Source organism: Melopsittacus undulatus, chromosome 17, assembly GCF_012275295.1.
Source record: "Melopsittacus undulatus isolate bMelUnd1 chromosome 17, bMelUnd1.mat.Z, whole genome shotgun sequence".
Taxonomy (NCBI): Eukaryota; Metazoa; Chordata; class Aves; order Psittaciformes; family Psittaculidae; genus Melopsittacus; species Melopsittacus undulatus.
This window is the reverse complement of record NC_047543.1, coordinates 2,412,824-2,437,131: the sequence shown is the minus strand read 5'-3', so window position 1 is coordinate 2,437,131 and position 24,308 is coordinate 2,412,824. Positions and strand designations below refer to the sequence as shown.

The 24,308-nt window shown below is 48.8% G+C and overlaps 7 protein-coding genes across 7 annotated transcripts; 3 read left to right on the top strand and 4 right to left on the bottom strand.

Annotated features, from left to right (window-relative positions):
* Window positions 1–369: 369 nt before the first annotated feature.
* LOC101879280 (gametocyte-specific factor 1) lies at window positions 370–8,099 on the bottom strand. Its single transcript, XM_031055073.2, has 7 exons — window positions 8,045–8,099; window positions 5,868–5,965; window positions 3,832–3,958; window positions 3,499–3,585; window positions 2,990–3,050; window positions 2,456–2,544; window positions 370–964 (listed from the first exon to the last, which is right to left on the bottom strand). Coding segments are annotated over exons 1-7 (486 nt in total). The 5' UTR covers window positions 8,067–8,099; the 3' UTR covers window positions 370–962.
* A 1,866-nt stretch (window positions 8,100–9,965) lies between these two features.
* Window positions 9,966–11,449, bottom strand: LOC101877601 (feather keratin Cos1-2-like). The gene is made up of 3 exons (XM_031055078.2): window positions 11,407–11,449; window positions 10,998–11,152; window positions 9,966–10,609 (listed from the first exon to the last, which is right to left on the bottom strand). Exons 1-3 carry the CDS (start codon window positions 11,447–11,449, stop codon window positions 10,268–10,270), a joined length of 540 nt encoding a protein of 179 aa, XP_030910938.2. The 3' UTR covers window positions 9,966–10,267.
* Window positions 11,450–13,539: 2,090 nt separating this feature from the next.
* Window positions 13,540–14,291, top strand: LOC101877766 (feather keratin Cos1-2-like). Its single transcript, XM_034070327.1, has 2 exons — window positions 13,540–13,653; window positions 13,787–14,291. Exons 1-2 carry the CDS (start codon window positions 13,555–13,557, stop codon window positions 14,126–14,128), a joined length of 441 nt encoding a protein of 146 aa, XP_033926218.1. The 5' UTR covers window positions 13,540–13,554; the 3' UTR covers window positions 14,129–14,291.
* A 1,819-nt stretch (window positions 14,292–16,110) lies between these two features.
* Window positions 16,111–17,124, bottom strand: LOC101877931 (feather keratin 1-like). Its single transcript, XM_005141343.4, has 2 exons — window positions 16,972–17,124; window positions 16,111–16,615 (listed from the first exon to the last, which is right to left on the bottom strand). Exon 2 carries the CDS (start codon window positions 16,592–16,594, stop codon window positions 16,274–16,276), a length of 321 nt encoding a protein of 106 aa, XP_005141400.4. The 5' UTR covers window positions 16,595–16,615; window positions 16,972–17,124; the 3' UTR covers window positions 16,111–16,273.
* Window positions 17,125–17,553: 429 nt separating this feature from the next.
* On the top strand, window positions 17,554–18,578 carry LOC101878095 (feather keratin 1-like). Its single transcript, XM_034070052.1, has 2 exons — window positions 17,554–17,700; window positions 18,074–18,578. Exons 1-2 carry the CDS (start codon window positions 17,569–17,571, stop codon window positions 18,413–18,415), a joined length of 474 nt encoding a protein of 157 aa, XP_033925943.1. The 5' UTR covers window positions 17,554–17,568; the 3' UTR covers window positions 18,416–18,578.
* A 2,426-nt stretch (window positions 18,579–21,004) lies between these two features.
* LOC117435851 (feather keratin 1-like) lies at window positions 21,005–22,010 on the bottom strand. Its single transcript, XM_034070058.1, has 2 exons — window positions 21,871–22,010; window positions 21,005–21,509 (listed from the first exon to the last, which is right to left on the bottom strand). Exon 2 carries the CDS (start codon window positions 21,486–21,488, stop codon window positions 21,168–21,170), a length of 321 nt encoding a protein of 106 aa, XP_033925949.1. The 5' UTR covers window positions 21,489–21,509; window positions 21,871–22,010; the 3' UTR covers window positions 21,005–21,167.
* Window positions 22,011–22,452: 442 nt separating this feature from the next.
* LOC117437058 (feather keratin 1-like) lies at window positions 22,453–23,477 on the top strand. The gene is made up of 2 exons (XM_034070050.1): window positions 22,453–22,599; window positions 22,973–23,477. The coding sequence occupies exons 1-2, from the start codon at window positions 22,468–22,470 to the stop codon at window positions 23,312–23,314; spliced, it is 474 nt and encodes a 157-aa protein (XP_033925941.1). The 5' UTR covers window positions 22,453–22,467; the 3' UTR covers window positions 23,315–23,477.
* The last annotated feature ends 831 nt before the right edge of the window (window positions 23,478–24,308 follow it).

Below are 24,308 nucleotides of genomic sequence, written 5' to 3'. Positions count from 1 at the left end.
AGGGATGTTTTGAATTCACAACCATGACCTTCCAAGCCCTTCTCTGCACCTCCTCTGCAGTGCAGACCCAACAAAAAGCAGGTAGTTACTGCACTAAGCCTTTCACCAACTGGCAATTAAATGAGATTAGGATAATGGAGCCCAATTATAGCATCTATCTAAAATTACAATGCTCTGTCCCACAAATCCTGCAAATAAGCTACTGCAGCCAATCCAGAAGCTGACATTTGCCACCACTTTCATTTGAAGTGGCAAAAGGAAAAATTAAGTAAAGGCTGAGTGGAGGGTTTACTGTGGAGGCATTTCCTTATTCAACAGAACAAGAGTCTAACACATCACTGCAGATGAATTTTAGAATGAGTCCAAGAGTATTCATAACCTTTTTATTCTAAGTTACCAACAAGAACCTTAACAGAACTGAACTTTAAAATAAACCTGATTTTGTACATTCTATTCAACATGTATTGTGTTACACTGGTAGGAATACAAATGGAAAAAATCCAGTACTTTGAGGAACATACTTTTCAAAATGTGAAAAGCATTTCTTTCTCAACAAATACCAGATGTGGTTTCTTAATTCTTTGTATATTTAGATCCCATTTTTAATTTTGCATCTGCTTTTAGAAATACACTGCTTAAGCCAAACATTTACATAGATCCAAATATGTATTCTGAGTGACTTAAACTATTCCTACCTCCAACCTCCCCAACAGAAACTGGTTATGTTAGAACCTCAAACATGTTTTATGTGTCAGAAAACTTAAAAACTAATGGAAACTAGATGAGTACTTAGGTGTACTCTTTAAACTTCCCCTGCTTGGTATTACTCATATTGTAAAGAAGTCACAGAGGATTCCCCATTAACGTATGACCTGAAGAACCAAGGGCTCGCTCATGTGACAAAGTCAAGGCTTGAAGCTTCAAAGGCGTGATATCAGGATGTTTTCAACGAAGGCAGAACTCTCTGTAAACGACAATGTAGTTTAAAACCCAAACAACGCACTCCCCATACCCTACATGGACAAACTCGGATGCTGACAAAATAACAAGCAAAAAGTGCATGCACAGGGAAAAACTCTTCCAGCTTTGGCCGATCCAGATGATTTTAATTCAACATTAAACAGTAGGAAGTCTCAGCCTCCTTGCAGGCTGAAGAAACTCTCAGAACTATAGGCTCTCTGGGCTGTAACAGGCCCTCAGATGACTACAGATGTTATAACATCAGAAAGTCTCCTGCAGAGAAAGCTTTCTCCACCTCCCTAGCAAACAAGCATATGTTCTCAGATATGTTCTCAGATATGTTCAGTAGAAGTCCCACAGAAACCATACTCGGCACCATACACTCCTGAGAACAGCAGTAGGGAGTGTTGCTTTGAAGATGCAAGACATGCTTATGGTGCAGGGTACAAAATCCTGGAAATCACTCTGTTGTGTGGTTCATGACTTCCACTAAAATAGGACTCCAATAGTTCCTGCTATGCCAAGGCCTGAATTCACACATATCTGCCACTTTTGCAGGGCATTTCCCCTCTCCCCTTTTGCTCAGCATAATTACAAACCGTCTTTTACAATTAGCACAAAACACAACTCTGAAAGGGTCTCTTTTCAAACACACACTCTTGTTTTAAAGCATCAAGCTAAGGGGTAAGATTTTAGGGATATGTGCAACCCCCCTGTACTGTTCTGTTTCCCACTGTTACTTCTTTGATTAGGAACTTAATCAGACCCTACCTCCTCTACTTAAACTGCCACCCCTTGAAATCTATCACCACTTCGCAAGACTTCTGCCTTTCCTAAATCACTGGAACAACTTCACACTTAACTGCTGTTAACTACTCACTGCAGTCAGAGGGAAGGGTTTCGAGCTGATGATGGGTAAATTTATCAGCCCACCTACTCAATAACACTCACCAAATGAAGATAAGGGTAACTTACAAAACAAATGCTTGGAGGAAGATTGGCAACCAAGGACAGTTATCTACAAGTGACATTCCAGTTTGGTTTGCCAGATTAAGCCTGACACTACGGCAACTGGAGTCACTGCCTTGTGCAGAAGCCATGCCTGCAAAGCCCCCCAAGTACCAGGTTTAGTTAGTTGCTCCAAATATGAAACAAGACAGCCATTCCACAAAGTGTCTTTAAGCTTTTGCTTTGTAGTTAACAGCAATTAACCATCTGTGACTTCAGCATCAGACACTAAAACAGGGGAAGCTCCTTCCCACTTCCAGATGCAATCTGTTCCCACACCCTCCCCCCAAGCAGTTCTGGTTTAAGCAGTCTTAGTTTTACCCTGCTCTGAGTTACTGGCTGGGCTTCAACCACGACACACCAGATTCCCTCAGAAGCTGCTCTCAAGAAGGCAAGTGTTATATACTACCCCTCCACTGCAGCCAGAGATTACAGCAACAATCACCATCTCCAGAATTAACAGTGCCAAAACATGGATAATACTTACAGCGTTTAAATGGGGGAGTGTATGGGGAGATCTCAGGGGCACGTACTCCTGAAGGCAAATAACTCTCTCGCCCAGAGGTGGTACTGGAACTGAAACACTACAGTTACTTCTCCTGACAGATGATTGAATTTATGCATTTTACAACAGCACAGAGGAGAGCAGGGACATAAGGGGATGGTACTTTGTCACCTGGAGGTGGTGGTGCTTAGAAGAATATATGCTTACATTTATATATACATATATATATATATATATATATACACATATACTCTGAACACTAGGAAGTTTTCCAAGAAGTGTAACAAGTGAAATCAGACAGAACTCTTGTCACCCTTTATGGAAGGAGAGATAGATCAAGGTTGAGCTTGTACAAACCTGCAGAGCTGTCAAGTGCAGGACTGTTGCTGCATACTGGTTTAGACAAACACTAAGCAAAGTCAGCACATGTCACATCATCGAAGCCGGACTGGGAGCAAGCTGCAGTATCCCTCTATAGAAAACATTATTGTAAGGAACCAAACTTATATTCCCTACCTGTTTATGCCAGAGTTGCACATGCCCCAAATAAAAGGAGAATCTGACTGCTCCAGCAATTCTGCAAAAGGGAACAGATGTCATGGCTCAGAACTAAAGCTCCAGCAACCACCATCAGATTAGGAATATCTGTCATATTTCTACATGTTCAAGAGGGAGTAAAGGTTGATCTATTGATGAATGTGTCTGCTTCACTGTCATTTAACTGAGGAACATAAGTTATCAAGTTTCCATTATCATCACTGCACATAAGATACAAAACCTTATGTGACAAGGAGCAGAGGTTTGGAAATATATCTCCATGCCAGTTATACCAGGCATGTTGAATCTCTACACCAAGAAAAGCCTGCTGGGTGAAGAGATGCATGCTTTCAGGAATGAGCATAAGCAAGGTGTCCTACAAGTGAGACGCAAGCGAACAGCATCTCTAGTTTCACACTGTCACAAGTAGAGTTGAAGGCCGGGACCAAGGAGAAGGCAGAGGTGTGGCAGATGGGGAAGTTTCTTACCTGCTTCCCAGTCTTCATCACACGGAGGTGCCTGCCACGTGCTCACAGCATTCATCTCATCTCTCTTGAAGTCAGAGGGCTGATTCCCTTCAGAAAGAGAGAAAACTCAGTGACTGACTTAGCCTGCTTTAGAGGCATTAAATGCTTTGGATCAAGTTGTAAAACATCTCTTAGTTTTAGACTCAAGTTTTCCCAAAGCTGCTGTGCCACACAAAACTATAGACAATAATTTGACTTCCACTTTTTGGTCATTCTATGAGCTGTCCTTACAAACAAGAGACTTTTATGTCCTCAGGATGACCAAACTTCTCTAAGCTCAAGTGGTTCTCTTACCTACATCTTGCTCAATTAACCCTTTGTAACTGCACTTCGCTATATGATCGCTGAGGTCAGCTTGAGGAATGAGATGGCGAGCGTTGAAGGGGCACGTGGCCAATTGCTTTGCAACTTCAGGGTAGCTCTAGACAAGGGAAAACCAAAATCATGTGTCATAAAATCATGTGTCATGTCTCTTGCTAATCCATATAAAAAAAAACCCTCAAGGATATTTGTGATGCTGCTTTAAAAAAAAATAAAGATTAAACAAGGAAGGGGGAACTAACATGACTGTTCTTTAAAACACAATTCACTGAGAAACTGAGCCACCATTGAGCTGACTGAAATGAAACATACCCTCAGCTAAACTTCCTACAGTTTGTTGCAATGCTGGCAATATGTCTGCATGGTTTAAAGCACAGATGAAACTATTTTAATAGCAGAAGGGGAGAGATGCTCTGCTGGCCAGGGAACAGGCTTTCACCTGAGGCAGATGAAGAGGCAGAAGTTCCTTGTACTGATGCTGCTCCAGGCAGTGTCTCCTCACTACCACTGATACGTGACTGCAGCACAAGCTGCAGGCACATCCAAGGTGTTTGTCATTACCCAGCCTATACAGCCAGAGTTAATGTGTCTTCATGTGTCCATCATTTGCTTCAATTAGCTTGAGCAAGCTATTCTTGCCACGTAGCAGAAGCTTTTCAATGCTAATGCAGTTCAAACTGAAAGGATTCAACTTGCTCTGCTTGGACTGTCCCCGTTTGTGTGGCATGGCTACATTCTGCACAAGCAATGGGAAGCTGAGGCAGTTGGAAACATCTAATTAGATTTCATGCATGGAGCATGCAAAGCAAATTCAACAAACTACCCAGTAAGAAGGCAAATCTCCACCCAGACGCTTGCCACTACAAAGAAAACAGTAGCATCTTCAGATGGATCAGATGATAATACCTGAGCCCTTCTTCTGCTAATTTAGACACCAACAGTGTCTGACTGGTGACCACTACTCACCTTGTCCTCCTAACTAGGTAAGCTTGCCAAAACTGTCTGCTCAGCAGTTATGCAACACAAGGACAAACCCAATGTGGTTCAAAGTTCCCTTGCCAACACTGTGTACCTCACTCACATGCACATTTCTGCCAAAATCTTCAGGGGGTCAACAAGGAAAATTTCAGCCCCCTTTAATGTTGGAATGATGGAGGTACTTGCCACTTAGTTCTGTCCCCCGCTTTCACTAGCTAATATCTTTTAAGGCTCTAGTTTTACAAAAATAAATTGTTTATAAGTATTGATACCAGGACACATCCCCATACCTTAACTGGAAGACACAGCACTGTTATACTATTTTAAAAACACATTGTCAAGGTTACATTGGGAAACCTAAAGAGGAACAATTGGGTTTTGAAAGGTATCAGCAAAACCTCATGCTCAGTCAGATGCCAGCACTTGCAGGTTTAAAGTAAATAAACCATGAGGACACCTGAGGAGAAGAGAGGAAGCAATGCTTCCTGTTAAATGATTTGTATTTAAATTCTGGCTAAAAGATGGGGAGGGGAAAAAGCCCTCCCCCGTAGGTGCTAAGCTCAGGAAGTACAGTTTCTGACAGATGCACTTAAATAGTTACTCGCAAGACCAAAAAAATCCTAACCCTGTTTGCAGCTGCATTTCCAGCACTTCAAGAGTGAATTTCAACATCACAACACTTCCATTCTAATGAGCCAGAAGCAGGTCACATAACTCAGATTGAGTTCTCTCTTCAACTTAAAGAGGAAAAATGCATCTGACCTCCATGTGAGCTGCTGGAAGAGACTAGAGTTTCCTCCTTGACCTGACCATGAAGAATCTCTACCTCCTTTCAACAAAGCCACACTGGTCATGGGTAAATTAACACGTGCTTGAAGCTATTACTAATCAAATAATAAAGTTATGAAATAAAGGCTAAACAAGGTTATTTGTCAGAAACTTACAGCAGCCAGCAAGAAAATGTAATAAGAATGAGAACATGCATGTCATATTCACAGGTACAGAATTATAGGTCTGGCAGCCCAGCTTACCTTCTTACACTTTACAAGGTGATAGGGAAACCGACAGGCTCTGATTCGATGATGTTTATTGTATGGACATTGTACTAATCTCTCTGGATCAAAAGCATCTAGTAGAATGGAAGAGGAAAAACAAACTGGTTAGGAAGATTTAGGGTCACTAACACAGTGAAGTGGGGAAAAAACATACCATCACCTCAGGGCTGTGATCTTAAGGAGTTAAACCGGTTGTTCTTAGTTCGAAATCATTCATTAAGGCAGGCACCTCTTTTGCATAACCAAATTCATTTTGAAGTTTCTGTGACTGGGATGTTAGTCAAAACAGACAGAGAACAGTCTGTCACTGAGCATAACAACCCTTTAAGTGACCATATTAGGCAGGTAACCACACTTACTCAAAGTGAATGAAAACAGCACTACTTTTCCAGCTATCTCAGAGGAGAATCAGTAGGATGACGACATGCCCTCCAGGAGCACTCTCAGCCTGCAACAACTCTTTCTGGATCAACAGCCAGCTTTGTTGGATGGAGAACACCCGGAAATTTTGTTTCATTTCCAAGGAAGCAGTGTGCTTCATGTGGTGCATGGGCCTTGTAAAGGACTTTTTTCAGAAGTCAGGCAATTGTTTAGGAGCTGAAATGCTGCTAAAGTAGCTAAAATACCTAAGAACATAGACACTCAACAGTGAAGCAGCATGAGTGCAGGCATACCTTATGCAGATTTTCATCTATCTCTAGATAAAATATATTCACAGAACCTTAGAATGATTTGAGACCTTAAAGTTCTTACAGTTCCAACCCCCTGTCATGAGCAGCGGCACCTTCCACTAGACCAGGTTGCTCCAAGCCCTGTCCAACCTGGCCTTCAATACTTACATTAAAATATAAATATTAATATTATCTATGGAAAGAACACATCTCCATGTTCTTACTGAGGAAGAGGGCCAACCAGAAGGAAACTCAGGTGTCTTGTGCTGCCTGTGGGTCTGCTTGAGGGTTACACACCAGCGAAACAGATCTGGCTTCTTCTATCATTTCTCCTCTGCCACTCTTTTTGAACAGTGCTTCTAGCACACTTAGGATTTGCTCACCTGGTATCTTAAATAGACCCAAGTATGGCCTGCTGCTGTTTAGCCTCTTCCCTGCCATCACATCTCCTTCTCTTACACATGCATTGGTGCTCAGCAGTCTCAACAGCCAGGCCAGGGAGCTGTATCAGCCCAGAGGCTGACGGCTGGTTAAGACCATAGAATGGTTTGTGTTGGAAGAGACCTTAAAAACCACCTAGTTAAAACCCTTCTCCCATGGACAGGGAAGATGCTGTTTCACCAGTCACAATGAGCAGACTTTCTGCTAGATAAAGTTGTGAGTCTGAGCCTGTAGGAAGGAAGGACAGACCCAAGCCTTTTCATCTCAGCTGTGCAGTGCTGCTGCAGCCAATTCTGCTACCTGTGAGCACCTCTTATCTCTATTAGCCAGTTTAGGTCATTGAGAACAGCTGAAAGCTAAAGACTTCATCATTCAGAAGGACTGACAAGCTTTGTACTGATTCCAATGTCCCTGGAAGAGCAATCAGAAGTGGCTTCTGTCTTGAAGTGGCTCAAAGCAAATCAGACCAAGTGCACTTGGAAGGAGATAGAGACAAGCACAAGAGGAAAAGGAAAGTTCTCACCATATTACATAAAACAACAAACACACAAACATTCACAGGAGCTGGCCTGATCAGGTAAAGAGATGCAATTAACACAAGGCTGCAATGAGCAGTCTCTCCAGCATCACAGCAATGCCATGCTCGAAGGAGATACCTGTCCCTAACCCCATTGCCTGCACACCCAAATCCACAACAATCCTAAAAACGTGTCTGGAGTCAGCTGAGACCACAGGAGAGGAGGGAGCAGCTTTAACCAAATCAAGTCACTTTATCCAGATATTTCCTAAAGCCCACCCCTGAAGCACGGATTACCAATATTACATGGTTACCAGAGTGGTAATCACATAGAAGATTGCCCTGGTTAAAATAATCAACAACCCACTGGAGCCTGCTTGGCTCCACACAAAGCTCAGAGCTACTTGCGCCGGGCCGGGGCCTGCACACAGTGAATGGCCGTCACCTTCCCCTTTTTTCCCCCTTCCTTCGCCTTCCCTTTCTCTTTCCCTTTCCCCCTCCAAGACCCCATCCCGGGGCCTCACCGAAGTCATCCTCCAGCTCCATGGCGCAGGGATGCAGACAGCACCGAGCACACGCTGCGGCCTCCTCACGCACAGCAGCCTCGCGCCTTTTGCTGCCGTCGCGCATGCGCGCCTGTTTCCTAGCAACAGCGCAGGGCCCCTCCCGCCATGCAGCGGTTGCCATCGCAACGCCGCGGCTCACGTCGGTGTCCGCCGCCATCTTAGCCGGGCCGGGCCGTGAGGGGAGGAGCGGCTTCCCCGGAGCCAACCTCGCCACCGGCGCCCCAAATGGGGCCGAAAGCTCGAACCTGCTTCCCAGGGTAGGGGGAGTGTGTCCGTGTCGCTGAGGGTGGGCTGGAAGGTGGCCGAGGACAAGGTGGAGTGTGCATCCTGCAACCCAGCTGAGCTTCATGGGTTTGGAGCAATGGTGTCTGCTCCCACAGGTTTCCTCCCTCAAAGGCTCTAAGCAAAGAGACAGCTTTAAACGAAGGCCACGTTTTTATACCCTACTCACAGGCACATGCGAATTAAAACCAGAGGTTTTTCTGTCAAATGGAAGCAGAGATCCCTGCTGCTTCCTCTCCCCACGTTGCCGGGTTCAAACCCACTTGCTTCTGCCTTACAATTGCCTCGTTGCAGCCAAAAGAATACATGTTCAGTGGATGCAGAAATGGATGGTTTTGTTTTGAAGCAGAAGGTTGGTGATGCAGGGATCTTCATCTGCAAACCACGGCCCATGTCCCTTCAGTTTAGAATCATTGGTACAGGGGTAACCAATGTACAGGGGGGAAATACAGAGAAATTGTACAAGGGGGTTAAAGGAATTCCTTTGCTTAAACAAGCTTAAACAAGGCTGCATGTTGTGAATTCAAAAGGTGTCATGAACATGGCCATCTTCTTTGACACGGAAGCAGAGCCATGTGTGTCTGTTCCCTCTTTAGACTGATTAGCACCTGCCCAACAGCAAACTCATCTTTCAGCGGGATGATCTCCCCAGCGGTGAACACGTTTATATTGTTGTAGCTCTTCAGCAGAGCTCATTTTCCTGACTTGTATTTGAGCTTTTGCTAGCAAGGGGCTCGAGGATGTGTGTGGAGAAAGCTGCCAGTGTCTCTGCTGCTGTGTAGGGCTGTGAGATTCCTGCATCGTGTTCAGGAATGTCCTGAAGCAGTTCAGCAACTCCCTTCCTCAGCTGCAACCTTCTGTGCAGTCTTTCCTAATAGTGACAGCACTGCGTAAGAGACCTTCCTGACTCGTCTTGAAGAGCAATTGCCCACAACCACCTGCCTTTCTCCTTGCCCTCAGTGTGTCTCCAGAGACTTTCCCCAGGAAACCCACAGCAGAGATGGCAGTAGGATGCTGATGTGCATGGTGAGCTGAATCACCTCATTCTTACTCCTGCTGTTCTCTGGGAGCATTTTCTACCTGAGCCTTTGCTTCCCACCCAGTAAAGCAGCATCCACTCCTCAAGTCCCTGTTGGGTTATTGCCCTCCCAGGGCCTTCCACAGCCCAGGCTCCTCAACCAAGCTTGGGAGTTGCCACACACCCCTTTTGCAGCATGTGCACCAAGCCCAAGAGGCCATTTTTGGGCAAAGGCTCAACAAAGGTAGGCCTGATGGCCAGGGACTCTGGAGGAGTCATGGATGCCTCCCTGACCTGCACAGTGTCCAGCCCTCCCTTCATTTGGGGAGGGTGATGGCTCTCCATGTGCTTCCCCCCGCCAACTAATAACCTCGGAGATACACCCACCCTTCTGACTGTAGGTGACTGGAGTGTCAACAGAGGGAAGGACCATGCGGTGGCAGGTAACAATCATTCTGTTAACAACTATAGCACAACCATCCCCCAAAACTCCCTCCCAGAACCAGCCCTGAGAACATGTATCTCACTGGGCATCTTGGGAGATGGCCTATAGGGCAAAGGATGACAGAGAGGCATGGGTTGGGATGCAGCAGATTTTAATGAGGCAAAAACGGGAAACAAGGACATTGAGTGGAGATCCTGGTGCAGGGAGCATCAGGGGCAGAGAGGAGTCTGCACCACACGGCTGTGGGGAGAAAGAGTGGCAGAGGGAAAAAGCAGCATGGGCCATGCTGTGTGAGAGCACAAGGCTGGCCCCGTCCTTGTGCAAGTGGTGCTGGGGTTGCTCAGCTGCTCTGGAAGCAACAACCCAAGGCCCTGTCCCCAGTGCGGTGCCATCTTCTGGGTCCCTGGGCCCTTCCCCAGGGCCATCACCAGCAGCTTTAGCAGGGGGGGCACCTCCTGCCACAGTTGCGGCCGCCCAAGCTGGAGAGACCCAAGCCGGAGAGGCCAAAGCCCCCGGAGTTGATGGGCACTCCCTCAGAGCTGAGGATGCTGCCAACAGCAGCAGAGGTGGAGGAGCCTACAACCGTGTTCTGCGGGAAGGAAGTGAGGATGGGACCAGGCAGGGTCACCACCACAGGAGAAGGCTGGATGGCAACAGTGGAGTCCTGGCACTGCCTGACACAGGACTCATTGCAGCTGTTGGCCAGTGGGGTCGGGCCGCAGGGCTGGCAGGGCACGCACGGGCTGTAGCAGGACATGTCTGGATGGTAGAGCTTCACCTGGAGACAGGGCAGGGGCAAGAAGAGCACGGACAATGGGTCAGGAGCAGCCTCTCACACCACCAGAAGGAATTAAAGGCAAGTCAATTTTGAGACAAGAGCTGCAGGTTTTGTGGGGACACCCATAGACTTCAACTTCCCCTCAGCCCAAAAGTGTCCCATCAAGAGTGGCCAAGCCCAGAGGAGTCCCACCTAGCCCATAGCTCAGAATGCACATAGGCCAAAACCCAGCCTTCTCTGTGCTAGACCTTCTTCCTCCTTCCTTCTTCTATGTCAAGGACCTCAAAGTCCTGCTGTGGCGTGATAGGGCAGGCATCTGCTGATATATCTGTTGGTCTGAGATCTCAGCCTGTGGAAAGATGAGAAGCAGAAAGGGCTGTAGACTCACCTGGGTCCCGAGGAGAGCAGGGCAAGAGAAGTGGATGAGAGAACACGGCTTTGGGGTTACTTTTATACTGCTCTTGCACCGCCCCTGGCCCTGAGGCTGCCTCTGCGCAGGCAGTAATTTTCCAACAGACTCATCTTTAATGGAAAGTATTCTTCCTAATCACACAGCTTGTAATTTGGTTTCCTTCTTTGACTCCTCTTTATTTCCTCATTTCTGACATACCCTTTGTTCCAGAGACGCTCCTACCAAATGCTGGAATGAGAGGGTCAGGCACTTCCAGGGCAGGAATGCAGCAGTGCTGGGGATAGCACTTGAGTGCTGAAGATGTCCCATGCAGCCAGGGGACCCCAGCTTGGGGTTCCTTGGTGGGTTCTCTTGTAATTCTTTTTTAAGGAAGGGTCACAGGTACTCCAAATGTTGCAGTCCCCAGTTGTGTACACACAGGTTCCCATGCAGAAGAGCTTGCTCTATCCTGCTCTCTCTCCCTCTGTCCCAGCTCACCCTGACAGTCAGTTCAGACTGACAGCTCACTCCTCAGGCTTGTGGGCCATACTTCTGGTTTCAGCCCTCTTTCTCCTTATATTGCTTAGTTTTAGGAGAAATTTCCCCCCTTTCTTGGCCTTCTCTCATCTAGGTGTGCAACCCAGCCTGCACATCTACGTGGCTGTAGCACCCAGAAGTCACAGAATTCCCACTTCCATAACTCAGGGACTGGCTAAAATGTCTTGGAAATGGAATCATCAGAGTGAGAACCTGCCTGTTGGATCCTCTGAGCATCCCAGAGCCAATGCTTCTTAGCTATGTCAAAGTGTGTGCAAAAATGTGGATAGTGGTATCGAGGGCCATGGGGGAATAGGACAAGAGAGGATGCAGTCACAGGCAAAGAATTTGTCTCTGCTTTTGCACACTCCATTGCTATTAGGAAGCACCACTGTGTAGTGATTAGAGAGGTCAAAAAGCCCGGCTGCAAGAGAGGAAGCAAGTTAGAGAGGAACAGCCCAAAGTGAAATGCCAAGTTTCTTGCAAAAGCAGTTTTCAATAGAGAGAACATTTCCCCTCTTCTGCAGTGCCTTTTCTTTCACTGAAAACAGTCTCTGAGGGAAAGAGTTCTTGTCCTAACACTCATAGGGGTAGCAGCAGCGTTTGCAGAGTGTGGTGATGAATCAGACAATCCTTCCCTTCCAAGCAGTTCCTGGCAGAATAGGACTTCAGTGTGGGACACAGAAGCTCTGTGTGATTGAAGACCAAAGAGTTGTCAGCTGCTTGGCTCTCCCTTTGCAGCCTAGACTAACTATCCTTCCTCTAAAGCGCAGGAACAACAAGTCATCTATCCTTATGTTTGGTAGTGACTCAAGGTCTCTGCCCAACACATTGTCAGGTCAATTAGCTGCAGTGGTGGCCATGGCTTTGACTTGAACATGAGGAGCCTGTGTCCCTTCCCAAATACTGTTAATACTGCAAAAGAAGCAGGTTCACTCGGGAGTGCCGTGCATGAGGTGGGCAGGATTTTCTGGCTTTTCTCCCTGTACAGAAAGCTAACCCTGTTGCTTTGAACTCCTTAACACTGGGAGGAGAAGATGTATCCTGACCTGAAGAAGCAGGGAGTGGTGACTGACAGTCATGCTAAGACACTTTGAATGTTGGCACACTTATTTAAATTGTGTTTCCAAGTTGGTGTGAAACTGTCCTTGTGAGGCTCTGAGATCTGCAGTAGCAGAATGAGAGTTTTCAAGGAGCATGAAAAGGAATGCTCAGGAGACAGGCTCTCAGTACTAGCACCCAGGCCAGATCTCCACCAGGTCCATGCCATTGCTCTTCAGCTGTCACTTGCCTTCTTTTGGCCTGTGGGACCTATTGCTCTGTGGTGTCCATGTACAGAGAACGGAGAGTGCCCCTGGCATGACCAGGACAGCTCCTCATAAAGAAGATATGTACACAGGGAGACACAGGCATGCGCTTATGCACACCTGTGTGCTTGTGCACACTTAAACATGTATATATACAAAGATTTCAGGGAAAACTGATTCTTTTGATATAAAAATGAATACAGACAAATGAAAACACATACAAGTGAGCATACATATAAGTGAAGCTATGCAGATGTTGTTTGTACATAGATTGGACAGAGAAATAACCTTAATATGCTGAAGGCATTGATTGGAGACATCAAGAAATTGGTCAGAAAGTGGAAATGGCAAAAAAGATGGCAGCTTGGTCCGAAAGCAAGATCATCAGGAGGAGGAGGGTCAAAACGAGCAGTGGAGCCCATTCACCAGTAATCATTAAGAAATACCAGACCCCTTGTTTTGAACAGGGTGATGAACAACTCCAGTGTATCTATAGCCAGAAAATGGGTCAGGTCTTTAGCCCATAATGATGCATTCCTGACATGAAAATCTTTGGGTTTCTCATCTCAGAACATGAAAGAACACTCAAAGGCAAATCACAGTATGAAAGAACTGAACTCTGGACAGCAAAAGATCCTGGGCTTGGATGATCCTTGACATGGTTGTCTTCAATTACAGACTCTGATGGAAAATTAAAGCCTGAATAGAGCATGACTACATGCCAGGGGCGAAGCTGGAGCAGTATAAAAGCCAGTGCAAATACCCAGTCATACATCCACTTCTTTCTCCTCTCTATCCTGAAGGATCAGGTGAGTCTGAATCTCCTTATCTTCCTTTCTTTCCTCATATAAACACTATTAAGGCTCCAAGCCAGCATAATGCTTGGGATACCTCACAGTGGTGTGAGAGGCTGAGTCTAACGCGTCCCTGCCCTGTTTCCAGGTGAAGCTCTGCCATCCAGACATGTCTTGCTACAGCCCGTGTGTGCCTTGCCAGCCCTGCGGCCCGACCCCACTGGCCAACAGCTGCAATGAGCCCTGTGTCAGGCAGTGCCAGGACTCCACTGTTGCGATCCAGCCTTCCCCCGTGGTGGTGACCCTGCCTGGTCCCATCCTCACTTCCTTCCCGCAGAACACCGTTGTGGGCTCTTCCACCTCCGCTGCCGTTGGCAGCATCCTCAGCTCCGAGGGAGTGCCCATCAACTCTGGGGGCTTTGGCCTCTCCAGCTTGGGCCTCTCCGGCTTGGGTGGCCGCAACTGTGGCAGGAGGTGCCTGCCCTGCTAAAGCTGCTGGTGATGGCCCTGGGGAAGGGCCCAGGGACCCAGAAGATGGCACCGCACTAGGGATGCCGACTCCTTTCTGCCTTGGGTGCTCCCTGCACCAGGATCTCCACTCACAATGTCCTTATTTTCCCGTTTTGACTCATTAAAGTTCTGATGCAACTCAACCTGTGACTTTGTGTGATCATTTTTCATGCAGATGCCAAGACCCCAAGAAAAGCATTTCCTGTGCAGTTTTGACCTTGCTCGGTTTCATGGCAAATATACCTTGCAGAAGAATCAGAATTTTTCTTCAGCCTTTCTTAATCACTTCTTTTGGTTTGCCCCACATGATGGGGTAACCAAACTGCAACTGCAATGAGAGGAGGGAGAGTCAGATTCTTCCTCGAGCCTTTCTCTGATTCCATTCTGTATTTTCTGTCTCTTCAGTTACTTGTCTCACTTCATCCTCCCACTCCTTTGCTGAAGGGCTGCCTTCCTCATCACACACTTCCCTCCTCACTTCTTTACTAGTCAATGATAAGGATCCATACACTTCCTTGTCCACTATTTCTTTTTCATTACCAGAACAATCACTGCAGGTAGTGTTTGGGTCCCTGTCCCAGCCATGGTGTCCTCACCTGTGGTTTGGGTCTTTGCCTCAGCTACCACGTTCTTAGGTGTAGCTGGGATCCCTGGCTGAATCATGACATCTCCAGAGGTCATTCGGGTCCCTGTCTTAATCATGGCCCTCTGATGCTAAGGAGCTGTGGCTCGGTAAACACAGGTCAAGTCCAAGTGAGGCCAATACTGTGCTAAATGCAGCTGGTTTTCAAGCAGCAGCCACACAGGGACTGGCCACCTCAGGGCACATTTCACTGTCACCACACGCAGAAGTTGTCACCTCTTAAGCCAGCAGGACAGCAGTTTCCATAAACCCACATTAAGCCAACAGTTCATGAGTATTTGTAAAAACCTCACCAAAGAGGGAACAAGGATCTCAGGAACCTGCACAACAGAATGAGCCACATCAGTCTTGGAAGGGGAGAGGGAGCTGTATTCCCTCATGTTCTCCACAGGACAGCTCCCCCAGCACAGTTGGGGCATCAATGCCAGGGCAACTACTGATTGCTTCAGAAGACAAAATACTTAATAAGGAAATGAAGCCCAAGCAGGAGATAGAGAGGAGGTGGAAGAGGGGACAGGCCACTTTGGATGTTGTCACAGTATGCAGAAACGCGATGGGGAAAGCCAAGGCCCATTTGGAAATCCATCTAGCTGAGGATATTCAGAACAACAGGAAGGGCTTCTTCAAATAGATCAATAATAGCAGGAAGATGACCCACTACAGACTGGAGCAGGGATCCTGGTGTCAGAGGACACAAAGAAGGCAGAGATACTGACTGCTACCTTTTCTTCAGTCTTCAACGTCCAAGCCAACCTGCAGGAATCCCTGAGCCAGAAGACCAGAGAGAAGGTCTGCAGAAAGCAAGTCTTTCCCTTGGTTTAGAAGGCTCAGAGAAAAGGATGTTGGACCAGATGACCTCTAGTGGTTCCTTCCAGCTTCAACCATTCTGTGAATGCCTCCCTGCCTCAAACCTCCTCATTCCTCCAACCATTTATTGCTAACCATGATGTCACATGGCATGGAAAATCCCTTTGATTAGTCTGGCGCATCAGTCCTGCCTTTGTTCCCTCCCAACCTCTTGCCCACGCCAGCCTACAATCATTTTGGAGACACAGTCAGGGAGACAGTGTTGGTGCTATACAAGCTCTGCCCAGCAAAACCCAAAACATTTATGTGTTATTAGCATCATTCCAGGTACAACTACAAAGAACAAGTAGGATTCCTAACATGGGGCCAACTCAATCCAGGTAGATCCTGCACAATGCTATTACAAATCACTACACCATTATCCCCTCCAAAAACCACCCCTGAGCAATAGGTCTCTCCCTGAGCATTTTGGGAGGGCATTTGTAGGGGAAAGGATGAGAGAGAGGCATGGGTTGGGATGCAGCAGAACTTTAATGAGTTAAAACAGGAAAACAAGGACACTGCGAGTGGAGATCCTGGTGCAGGGAGCACCCAAGGCAGAAAGGAGTCGGCATCCCTAGTGCGGTGCCATCTTCAGGGTCCCTGGGCCCTTCCCCAGGGCCATCAGCAGCAGCTTTAGCAGGGGAGGCACCTTCTGCCACAGAAGCGGCCGCCCAAGCTGGAGAGGCCCAAGCCGGAGAGGCCAAAGCCCCCGGAGTTGATGGGCACTCCCTCGGAGCTGAGGATGCTGCCAACGGCAGCGGAGGTGGAGGAGCCCACAACGGTGTTCTGAGGGAAGGAGGTGAGGATGGGGCCGGGCAGGGTCACCACCACGGGGGAGGGCTGGATGGCGACGTTGGAGTCCTGGCACTGCCTGACACAGGGCTCATTGCAGCTGTTGGCCAGCGGGGTCGGGCCGCAGGGCTGGCAGGGCATGCACGGGCTGGAGCAGGACATGTCTGGATGGTAGAGCTTCACCTGGAAACAGGACAGGGGCAAGCAAAGCAGGGACATGGGTTAAGATCATCCTCTCACCCCAGACAAGCCAAGGCTGACACAAGAGCTGGAGGTGTTGTAGGGAGATCCATGGATTTCAGCTTCCCCTCAGTCAAAAAATCCTCCATCAAGAACAGTGAAGTACAGCAAGCTCCCAGTCTAGCTATCACTCACTTCAGCCAGCCCCAGCCTATCTGCATGATACACCTTCTGCTTCCTTCCCTCTCTCATTATTAGTAGCCCCTTGACCCAGCATAGGACAAAAGGCACGTATATGCTGGGAAAAGATGAAGGGGAAAATGTAGGCAGAAGAAGAGAAGAAAAGGCTTCAGACTCACCTTGCTCTCAAGGAGATGGAGGCGAGAGAAGTGGTTGAGAGAGTGAGGAGAAGCTCCTGCTTTTATACTGCTCCTGCACAGCCCCAGGCCCACGGTCACTGCACACAGACACTAATTTTCCAGCAGACTCACCTCCAAGGCAAAACATACGCCTCATGGCATAGGTTTGCATTTGGTTTCTGTCCACGCAGCCATTTCACTTCCTCATTTCTGAAATGACCATTATGTCACAGAAGATCCTTTCAAGTATCAAGATGAGAGGCCCAAATATTTCCTGTCAGGGACACATCAATAGCAGCAGAAGATGTACTCCAAGTGGTGGAGGTGTGTGTAGAGGTAAGAGCATGGGTCAGGAGAGATCTGGTGAGGTTGTGCTCAACCATCTGGACATTGCTGTCCCACCAATGCTGTCCTCTCCTGTCATTGTCCATTTGTTTGGCTGCTTTCCCCTCTTGTGACAATCTCTGGGGTTCCTACCAAGGCCATGTGCAGGCAAAACAGGAGCACCTGCATGGCAGAGCAACACATCAGAAATGAGGAAATCAGATGGAAAGCAAAGCCCAACCTGTGCCATTAGGTGAGTGTTTTGCTTTGGACATGAGTCTGCTGGAAAATTACTGCCTGTGTGCAGTGACTGTGGGCCAGGGGCGGTGCAGGAGCAGTATAAAAGGGGGAACTTCTCCACACTCTCTCATCCACTGCTCTCACCTCCATCTCCTTGAGAACAAGGTGAGTATGAAAGTCTTTCTCATCCTCCTTGTCCTCCTGTTTCTCCTCGTCCTCCTTTGGGATTTCTCAGCATAAAGATGCTCCTTCGTCCTACATCGGAGTTGAAGCACCTTGTCACAGGACAGGGAAAATGGTAGAAGTTGTGGCATGGAGTTAGGCTGGGTCTTGGCTGAGCAATGCTCTGGGTGGTACCCTTGCTGGGTTTGGCTGCTGTTGGCAGGGCTCTTTTGCACTGAGGGGAACCTGAAGGCAGTGGGACTCCTTACACAGCCGCTAGCTCAGGAGTCCATCTTCTTGCTTAGTTCTTCTGTGGTGGGCTTCAGGCTGTTCCTAACCCATGTCTGTGCTCTACTTGCCCCTGCCCTGTCTCCAGGTGAAGCTCTACCATCCAGACATGTCCTGCTTCAGTCCATGCATGCCCTGCCAGCCCTGCGGCCCAACCCCGCTGGCCAACAGCTGCAATGAGCCCTGTGTCAGGCAGTGCCAGGACTCCATTGTCGCCATCCAGCCCTCCCCCGTGGTGGTGACCCTGCCCGGCCCCATCCTCACCTCCTTCCCTCAGAACACTGCTGTGGGCTCCTCCACCTCCGCTGCCGTTGGCAGCATCCTCAGCTCCGAGGGAGTGCCCATCAACTCTGGAGGCTTTAGCCTCTCCGGCTTGGGTCTCTCTGGCTTGGGTGGCCGCTTCTGCGGCAGGAGGTGCCCCCCCTGCTAAAGCTGCTGGTGATGGCCCTGGGGAAGGGCCCAGGGACCCAGAAGATGGCACCGCACTAGGGATGCCGACTCCTTTCTGCCTTGGGTGCTCCCTGCACCAGGATCTCCACTCACAATGTCCTTATTTTCCCGTTTTGACTCATTAAAGTTCTGATGCAACTCAACCCGTGACTTTGTGTGATCATTTTTCATGCAGATGCCAAGACCCCAAGAAAAGCATTTCCTGTGCAGTTTTGACCTTGCTCGGTTTCATGGCAAATATACCTTGCAGAAGAATCAGAATTTTTCTTCAGCCTTTCTCAATCACTTCTTTTGGTTTGCCCCACATGATGGGGTAACCAAACTGCAACTGCAATGAGAGGAGGGAGAGGCATTGTCTTCTGAGTTTCAGACAGGAAGATGCTGTCTTCACCACTGGTGTATTGAAGTCCAGGCAATACATTGCTGCCAAGCTGTTAAAATGCAACACTGGGTCATTCTGGACCACCCTTTTCACATGGCCCTTGTACACAGGGCATTCTCCGGTTCTTAGGAGACCTCCTTGTCATCAGATGACTTCCATCACAACTAATCCACTCAGGTACTTCATGCCTCTCTAAGCCTTGGTTCACCTTCCTTGCTAAATCACAAGATCTTGAACAGGTATCTTGCCCTCACACTTGACAGCACACACCTCCAGACACTACAATTCACAGCTTCTTTTCCAAGTCCACCGTCAATTCCTGTGTTCCTAGTGAGGGATCCCTGATGTTTGCCTTCCTTACCTTCCCGTTCCCGACTTTTGGCTCCACTCACCAAACATCAGAGTTGCCATGCAGTAACCTGCTCACCAGGCTGGTGGCTGTAATGTTTCCACATCTTGAAGTTCTCTTGAGGTCGAGGACTGGGTGCAACCAAGTCCAGGTTGGATGGGCCTTGGAGCAGCCTGGTCTAGTGGAAGGTGTCCCTGCCTGTGGTACAGAGTTGGAGCTGGATGAGATTCTTCCCCGAGCCTTTCTCTGATTCCATTCTGTATTTTCTGTCTCTTCAGTTACTTGTCTCACTTCATCCTCCCACTCCTTTGCTGAAGGGCTGCCTTCCTCATCACACACTTCCCTCCTCACTTCTTTACTAGTCAATGATAAGGATCCATACACTTCCTTGTCCACTATTTCTTTTTCATTACCAGAACAATCACTGCAGGTAGTGTTTGGGTCCCTGTCCCAGCCATGGTGTCCTCACCTGTGGTTTGGGTCTTTGCCTCAGCTACCACGTTCTTAGGTGTAGCTGGGATCCCTGGCTGAATCATGACATCTCCAGAGGTCATTCGGGTCCCTGTCTTAACCATGGCCCTCTGATGCTAAGGAGCTGTGGCTCGGTAAACACAGGTCAAGTCCAAGTGAGGCCAATACAGTGCTAAATGCAGCTGGTTTTCAAGCAGCAGCCACACAGGGACTGGCCGCCTCAGGGCACATTTCACTGTCACCACACGCAGAAGTTGTCACCTCTTAAGCCAGCAGGACAGCAGTTTCCATAAACCCACATTAAGCCAACAGTTCATGAGTATTTGTAAAAACCTCACCAAAGAGGGAACAAGGATCTCAGGAACCTGCACAACAGAATGAGCCACATCAGTCTTGGAAGGGGAGAGGGAGCTGTATTCCCTCATGTTCTCCACAGGACAGCTCCCCCAGCACAGTTGGGGCATCAATGCCAGGGCAACTACTGATTGCTTCAGAAGACAAAATACTTAATAAGGAAATGAAGCCCAAGCAGGAGATAGAGAGGAGGTGGAAGAGGGGATAGGCCACTTTGGATGTTGTCAGAGTATGCAGAAACGCGATGGGGAAAGCCAAGGCCCATTTGGAATTCCATCTAGCTGAGGATATTCAGAACAACAGGAAGGGCTTCTTCAAATAGATCAATAATAGCAGGAAGATGACCCACTACAGACTGGAGCAGGGATCCTGGTGTCAGAGGACACAAAGAAGGCAGAGATACTGACTGCTACCTTTTCTTCAGTCTTCAACGTCCAAGCCAACCTGCAGGAATCCCTGAGCCAGAAGACCAGAGAGAAGGTCTGCAGAAAGCAAGTCTTTCCCTTGGTTTAGAAGGCTCAGAGAAAAGGATGTTGGACCAGATGACCTCTAGTGGTTCCTTCCAGCTTCAACCATTCTGTGAATGCCTCCCTGCCTCAAACCTCCTCATTCCTCCAACCATTTATTGCTAACCATGATGTCACATGGCATGGAAAATCCCTTTGATTAGTCTGGCGCATCAGTCCTGCCTTTGTTCCCTCCCAACCTCTTGCCCACGCCAGCCTACAATCATTTTGGAGACACAGTCAGGGAGACAGTGTTGGTGCTATACAAGCTCTGCCCAGCAAAACCCAAAACATTTATGTGTTATTAGCATCATTCCAGGTACAACTACAAAGAACAAGTAGGATTCCTAACATGGGGCCAACTCCATCCAGGTAGATCCTCCTGCACAATGCTATTACAAATCACTACACCATTATCCCCTCCAAAAACCACCCCTGAGCAATAGCTCTCTCCCTGAGCATTTAGGGAGGGCATTTGTAGGGGAAAGGATGAGAGAGAGGCATGGGTTGGGATGCAGCAGAACTTTAATGAGTTAAAACAGGAAAACAAGGACACTGCGAGTGGAGATCCTGGTGCAGGGAGCACCCAAGGCAGAAAGGAGTCGGCATCCCTAGTGCGGTGCCATCTTCAGGGTCCCTGGGCCCTTCCCCAGGGCCATCAGCAGCAGCTTTAGCAGGGGAGGCACCTTCTGCCACAGAAGCGGCCGCCCAAGCTGGAGAGCCCCAAGCCGGAGAGGCCAAAGCCCCCGGAGTTGATGGGCACTCCCTCGGAGCTGAGGATGCTGCCAACGGCAGCGGAGGTGGAGGAGCCCACAACGGTGTTCTGCGGGAAGGAGGTGAGGATGGGGCCGGGCAGGGTCACCACCACGGGGGAGGGCTGGATGGCGACGTTGGAGTCCTGGCACTGCCTGACACAGGGCTCATTGCAGCTGTTGGCCAGCGGGGTCGGGCCGCAGGGCTGGCAGGGCATGCACGGGCTGGAGCAGGACATGTCTGGATGGTAGAGCTTCACCTGGAAACAGGACAGGACAGGGGCAAGCAAAGCAGGGACATGGGTTAGGAGCATCCTCTCACCCCAGACAAGCCAAGGCTGACACAAGAGCTGGAGGTGTTGTAGGGAGATCCATGGATTTCAGCTTCCCCTCAGTCAAAAAATCCTCCATCAAGAACAGTGAAGTACAGCAAGCTCCCAGTCTAGCTATCACTCACTTCAGCCAGCCCCAGCCTATCTGCATGATACACCTTCTGCTTCCTTCCCTCTCTCATTATTAGTAGCCCCTTGACCCAGCATAGGACAAAAGGCACGTATATGCTGGGAAAAGATGAAGGGGAAAATGTAGGCAGAAGAAGAGAAGAAAAGGCTTCAGACTCACCTTGCTCTCAAGGAGATGGAGGCGAGAGAAGTGGTTGAGAGAGTGAGGAGAAGCTCCTGCTTTTATACTGCTCCTGCACAGCCCCAGGCCCACGGTCACTGCACACAGGCACTAATTTTCCAGCAGACTCACCTCCAAGGCAAAACATACGCCTCATGGCATAGGTTTGCGTTTGGTTTCTGTCCACGCAGCCATTTCACTTCCTCATTTCTGAAATGACCATTATGTCACAGAAGATCCTTTCAAGTATCAAGATGAGAGGCCCAAATATTTCCTGTCAGGGACACATCAATAGCAGCAGAAGATGTACTCCAAGTGGTGGAGGTGTGTGTAGAGGTAAGAGCATGGGTCAGGAGAGATCTGGTGAGGTTGTGCTCAACCATCTGGACATTGCTGTCCCACCAATGCTGTCCTCTCCTGTCATTGTCCATTTGTTTGGCTGCTTTCCCCTCTTGTGACAATCTCTGGGGTTCCTACCAAGGCCATGTGCAGGCAAAACAGGAGCACCTGCATGGCAGAGCAACACATCAGAAATGAGGAAATCAGATGGAAAGCAAAGCCCAACCTGTGCCATTAGGTGAGTGTTTTGCTTTGGACATGAGTCTGCTGGAAAATTACTGCCTGTGTGCAGTGACTGTGGGCCAGGGGCGGTGCAGGAGCAGTATAAAAGGGGGAACTTCTCCACACTCTCTCATCCACTGCTCTCACCTCCATCTCCTTGAGAACAAGGTGAGTATGAAAGTCTTTCTCATCCTCCTTGTCCTCCTGTTTCTCCTCGTCCTCCTTTGGGATTTCTCAGCATAAAGATGCTCCTTCGTCCTACATCGGAGTTGAAGCACCTTGTCACAGGACAGGGAAAATGGTAGAAGTTGTGGCATGGAGTTAGGCTGGGTCTTGGCTGAGCAATGCTCTGCGTGGTAACGTTGCTGGGTTTGGCTGCTGTTGGCAGGGCTCTTTTGCACTGAGGGGAACCTGAAGGCAGTGGGACTCCTTACACAGCCGCTAGCTCAGGAGTCCATCTTCTTGCTTGGTTCTTCTGTGGTGGGCTTCAGGCTGCTCCTAACCCATGTCCGTGCTCTACTTGCCCCTGCCCTGTCTCCAGGTGAAGCTCTACCATCCAGACATGTCCTGCTTCAGTCCATGCATGCCCTGCCAGCCCTGCGGCCCAACCCCGCTGGCCAACAGCTGCAATGAGCCCTGTGTCAGGCAGTGCCAGGACTCCATCGTCGCCATCCAGCCCTCCCCCGTGGTGGTGACCCTGCCCGGCCCCATCCTCACCTCCTTCCCTCAGAACACTGCTGTGGGCTCCTCCACCTCCGCTGCCGTTGGCAGCATCCTCAGCTCCGAGGGAGTGCCCATCAACTCTGGGGGCTTTAGCCTCTCCGGCTTGGGTCTCTCCGGCTTGGGCGGCCGCTTCTGCGGCAGGAGGTGCCCCCCCTGCTAAAGCTGCTGGTGATGGCCCTGGGGAAGGGCCCAGGGACCCAGAAGATGGCACCGCACTAGGGATGCCGACTCCTTTCTGCCTTGGGTGCTCTCTGCACCAGGATCTCCACTCACAATGTCCTTATTTTCCCGTTTTGACTCATTAAAGTTCTGATGCAACTCAACCCGTGACTTTGTGTGATCATTTTTCATGCAGATGCCAAGACCCCAAGAAAAGCATTTCCTGTGCAGTTTTGACCTTGCTCGGTTTCATGGCAAATATACCTTGCAGAAGAATCAGAATTTTTCTTCAGCCTTTCTCAATCACTTCTTTTGGTTTGCCCCACATGATGGGGTAACCAAACTGCAACTGCAATGAGAGGAGGGAGAGGCATTGTCTTCTGAGTTTCAGACAGGAAGATGCTGTCTTCACCACTGGTGTATTGAAGTCCAGGCAATACATTGCTGCCAAGCTGTTAAAATGCAACACTGGGTCATTCTGGACCACCCTTTTCACATGGCCCTTGTACACAGGGCATTCTCCGGTTCTTAGGAGACCTCCTTGTCATCAGATGACTTCCATCACAACTAATCCACTCAGGTACTTCATGCCTCTCTAAGCCTTGGTTCACCTTCCTTGCTAAATCACAAGATCTTGAACAGGTATCTTGCCCTCACACTTGACAGCACACACCTCCAGACACTACAATTCACAGCTTCTTTTCCAAGTCCACCGTCAATTCCTGTGTTCCTAGTGAGGGATCCCTGATGTTTGCCTTCCTTACCTTCCCGTTCCCGACTTTTGGCTCCACTCGCCAAACATCAGAGTTGCCATGCAGTAACCTGCTCACCAGGCTGGTGGCTGTAATGTTTCCACATCTTGAAGTTCTCTTGAGGTTGAGGACTGGGTGCAACCAAGTCCAGGTTGGATGGGCCTTGGAGCAGCCTGGTCTAGTGGAAGGTGTCCCTGCCTGTGGTACAGAGTTGGAGCTGGATGAGATTCTTCCCCGAGCCTT

What these genes read in the sequence shown, in the direction of transcription:
- LOC101879280 (XM_031055073.2), bottom strand. Translation starts at nt 8,066, where the DNA reads ATGGAGCTGGAGGATGACTTCG. An exon ending in GGAGCTGGAGGATGACTTCG is followed by an intron (nt 5,966 to 8,044) that starts GTGAGGCCCCGG and finishes CCATTCTACTAG; the next exon opens with ATGCTTTTGATCCAGAGAGA. An exon ending in ACCTTGTAAAGTGTAAGAAG is followed by an intron (nt 3,959 to 5,867) that starts GTAAGCTGGGCT and finishes TCCCTTGTCTAG; the next exon opens with AGCTACCCTGAAGTTGCAAA.
- LOC101877601 (XM_031055078.2), bottom strand. Translation starts at nt 11,449, where the DNA reads ATGGGAACCTGTGTGTACACAACTGGGGACTGCAACATTTGGA. An exon ending in TGGGGACTGCAACATTTGGA is followed by an intron (nt 11,153 to 11,406) that starts GTACCTGTGACC and finishes CTGTGTGATTAG; the next exon opens with GAAGAATACTTTCCATTAAA. An exon ending in CTGCTCTCCTCGGGACCCAG is followed by an intron (nt 10,610 to 10,997) that starts GTGAGTCTACAG and finishes CCCTGTCTCCAG; the next exon opens with GTGAAGCTCTACCATCCAGA.
- LOC101877766 (XM_034070327.1), top strand. Translation starts at nt 13,555, where the DNA reads ATGACTACATGCCAGGGGCGAAGCTGGAGCAGTATAAAAGCCAGTGCA. An exon ending in TCTCTATCCTGAAGGATCAG is followed by an intron (nt 13,654 to 13,786) that starts GTGAGTCTGAAT and finishes CCCTGTTTCCAG; the next exon opens with GTGAAGCTCTGCCATCCAGA.
- LOC101877931 (XM_005141343.4), bottom strand. Translation starts at nt 16,594, where the DNA reads ATGTCCTGCTCCAGCCCGTGCATGCCCTGCCAGCCCTGCGGCCCGACC.
- LOC101878095 (XM_034070052.1), top strand. Translation starts at nt 17,569, where the DNA reads ATGAGTCTGCTGGAAAATTACTGCCTGTGTGCAGTGACTGTGGGCCAG. An exon ending in TCCATCTCCTTGAGAACAAG is followed by an intron (nt 17,701 to 18,073) that starts GTGAGTATGAAA and finishes CCCTGTCTCCAG; the next exon opens with GTGAAGCTCTACCATCCAGA.
- LOC117435851 (XM_034070058.1), bottom strand. Translation starts at nt 21,488, where the DNA reads ATGTCCTGCTCCAGCCCGTGCATGCCCTGCCAGCCCTGCGGCCCGACC.
- LOC117437058 (XM_034070050.1), top strand. Translation starts at nt 22,468, where the DNA reads ATGAGTCTGCTGGAAAATTACTGCCTGTGTGCAGTGACTGTGGGCCAG. An exon ending in TCCATCTCCTTGAGAACAAG is followed by an intron (nt 22,600 to 22,972) that starts GTGAGTATGAAA and finishes CCCTGTCTCCAG; the next exon opens with GTGAAGCTCTACCATCCAGA.